The sequence below is a fragment of the Dermacentor silvarum genome, chromosome 2, assembly GCF_013339745.2.
Source record: "Dermacentor silvarum isolate Dsil-2018 chromosome 2, BIME_Dsil_1.4, whole genome shotgun sequence".
Classification (NCBI taxonomy): Eukaryota; Metazoa; Arthropoda; class Arachnida; order Ixodida; family Ixodidae; genus Dermacentor; species Dermacentor silvarum.
Genome location: NC_051155.1, coordinates 210,536,510 through 210,539,504, shown reverse-complemented (window position 1 = coordinate 210,539,504; position 2,995 = coordinate 210,536,510). Strand labels below are relative to the sequence as shown.

Sequence of the window (2,995 nt, the reverse complement as noted above, 5' to 3'; positions counted from 1 at the left end):
CCAGGTACTATACCGAAGCCAGTACACTTCCTTTCAACCCTCTGAAAGCTTAGAGCCGAGGGTGTGTCATTTGTTTGGGACCAAAACATAAAAAAAAGAGAAGGTAAGAGAGTTCACTTTTTTTGCACACCACATGGTTATAGGTAAAGCACTTCTTTTTTTATGAAGTGTGCGCATGTTCTGAGCCGCAATGAAGTCTCTTTACACTTCACAGAATGCGCATATAGGCATTATTTATCTGCAAGGAAAAGCAACGAAGGCGTTCGAGGAGAAGTAAAGAAATGAAGGGAAAGCACGAAATGTGAAGTGTTTACTTACTTGTCCACGGATCGGCGATGTTGGCGTACGGGCTCCAGTACATCCACATTTGGACGCAGATGAACGGCGATGAGCAGGCAATGTACAGCACGATGACCACGACGGTGATCTTGACCGTCTTGATCTTTGCGCGCGACAGTCCCCGCACCGAGTGGCTACGGGGAGCCATGAAGGGCGCCACCGCGCTGTCCCTGTTGGCCGCCGCCGCGGCACCTTTGAGGCGGAAGGCGCGGCGAACCACCCGCGTAGACCCGTCCACAACTACGGTGGCGGTCGCCGCACCGTCCGCGGCCCTCGAACTCTCCCTCTTCTGGCGCAGGTTGCGCCAGATGGAGTGGCAGATGCACACGTACGTGAAGCACAGCACCAGCAGGGGCACGAAGAAGACCGAGACGCTGTACCACGTGACGTAGGCTCGCAGGCCCCAGGGCTCGATGAACGTGCCCCAGCAGTCGTACACGCCGGCCGACACCTCCTGGTAGCTGAAGATGAACACCTGCGGCACGCAGCACAGCAGAGACACGGCCCAGGCGGACGACACGAGTATCTTGGACTTCGTCGGGGTCCAGGAGCAGCTGGACAGGGGAAAACAGATGGCCTGGTACCTGTCCATGGCGGTCACCACGAGCACGTAGGAGGAGAGATAAGGTCCCAGCAGCTGGACGAACTTGACCGACTTGCAGGCGAGATCCCCGCCGCGGAAGCGGTAGGTGGCGTCCCAGCCCAGCTGGGGAAGCACCGTGAAGAAGGCGGTGGTGAGGTCCGAGATGCACAGGTGGAGCAGGAAGTAGTACATCCGCGTCAGCTTGGAGCGCCGCGATGCCAGAGCGGCGAGAACACAGCCGTTGCCGGCGACAGTGAAGGCAAAGATGAGCGCCAGGACGGCGATTTCGATGTGCGCGAGCGACTCGTCGCGCGCACTCGCCCACGGCGCGGTCGAGTTGGCTGAGACATCGTCGACTAAGGGCCGAGACGCCGGCGTCGAGGAGACGCTTTCGGAATAGGCGCCGCTCTCCTGATCCACAACGCGGTGTTCCATGAATTGCGGCCGGTTCCTCGCCGCAACTGGGCTAGCTTACGCTAACGGACGACTCGTGTGATTTCAGTACCAACGTAGCAGTGTAGCGCGTGAACGGCACAGCGTGTTTGGTTCGCGTGAAGCACACAGCGCACTTTCATTGCCTAGAGTAATGTAGTCCTGAAAAAAAAAATTATAGCTAGATGCATTTCAGTGTTGGCTTTAGCGCCTATTGAGACAGCGAAGTTGCGGGAATGCTGTGGTGTATAGAAAAACCATCACTCCGACAGTGACTATGCGTACGAATATTGAAATTAAATATGTGAAGCCGAGCTAATTTTTTTCCACACCACAGAATAAATTATCCTCTGCCAATGGAAGTTTCCATATATATTTTGAAAAACAATGTTTACCCGCTCCCGCGTCCAAAGTACAAGAACGCGAAGTATCTGTTCTCCGAAGACCACAAAATCTAAACTGTCTAGCATACCCATCGAAAAAAAATATCCATAAGTTTCGTTTTCACAAATTTCGAACACACGTCGAAGCAAACTGCTTAAAATTTCATTACTGAAAATAGAATACAACAGGCAAAGAGAGAAACCTCTCTAAAAAACATGAACTAACTTTCCTCAAAGCAAGAATGGCGTAACAGGTGGACGCTAACGAACTGCATCTCTGTGCCTGTAAACTCTATAAACTCACGGCCGGACAACTTTTTCTTTCTGCGCAAAACAGGTTTGAAAGGCTCGCATACAGTCGCGGTCATGAACTAACTCTAACAACGCCCACGAATACCTAGCACAACACACGCGCACGCAACAAACAATTCCAGGTACGTACTAGCTACTGCATCCCCTCCGTAAGTCACCTCATCGTCCTTCTTGTCTTGGAAGAACACTGTCAGTGGGAAATTCCAACTTCACTCCAGCGGTATATTGCTCACTGTCGGGCGCGTGCGGCAGCTTTAGTTGTGACAGGCCGGCGAAAGAGCGGCTCGGTTTCTATAGGACGCCGGCGTCGACTGCGAAGTGCCGACGCGTCGACCGAATCTCCTCGCGCGCTGCTGCGAAAGTTTATCCTGCGGCGCTGGCCGCGCGGGACCCGCGCTCGTCGAGAGCGCCGACACGCAGCGCCATAGCGTGGTCACGGACGTCACTACGCCGAGTGGGTCGGAGCAACTACTCAAGGTGCCAGCCGGTGACAAGTTTCACGCAATCAGGGCTCCAAAGTAGCGAGAAAGAAATAAAGGAAGAAAGGGGAGAAGGCAGGTTTGGGAATAGAAAGGCGTGTTGCTGGCTATCATACGCTGGAGGAGGGGAACATTGGAGTAGAAAGATGAAGGAGAGAGCGGAAGGAAATACAGAGTGAATGCGAGCTCCCGGCGCGGACAGCCCCACGCAGTCAAAGGCGCTCGCACAGGCCCAATGACTCTTAAAAAAAGAAAGAAAAAAAACACACACACACACAATAAATTTGCCTCCACTGCCTTACGCGCCGATAATCGTTGGGGACGGTATTCTAGTAGTGTCTGCATGGACACTGCATGGTTGTCTATTCGCTTCCATAGCTGAAATCGCTTCCTTCGCTGCAATCGGGAATCGAACACCGCGACTTCATGCTTAGCAGAAAGACGCCATAGCCATGCACTGAGCCACG

At 53.4% G+C, this 2,995-nt stretch overlaps 1 protein-coding gene across 1 annotated transcript; it reads right to left on the bottom strand.

Annotated features, from left to right (window-relative positions):
* Positions 1–310: 310 nt before the first annotated feature.
* LOC119440687 (vasopressin V1a receptor) lies at positions 311–1,357 on the bottom strand. The gene has a single exon (XM_037705577.1). The coding sequence runs from the start codon at positions 1,355–1,357 to the stop codon at positions 311–313; it is 1,047 nt and encodes a 348-aa protein (XP_037561505.1).
* Between the last annotated feature and the right edge of the window lie 1,638 nt (positions 1,358–2,995).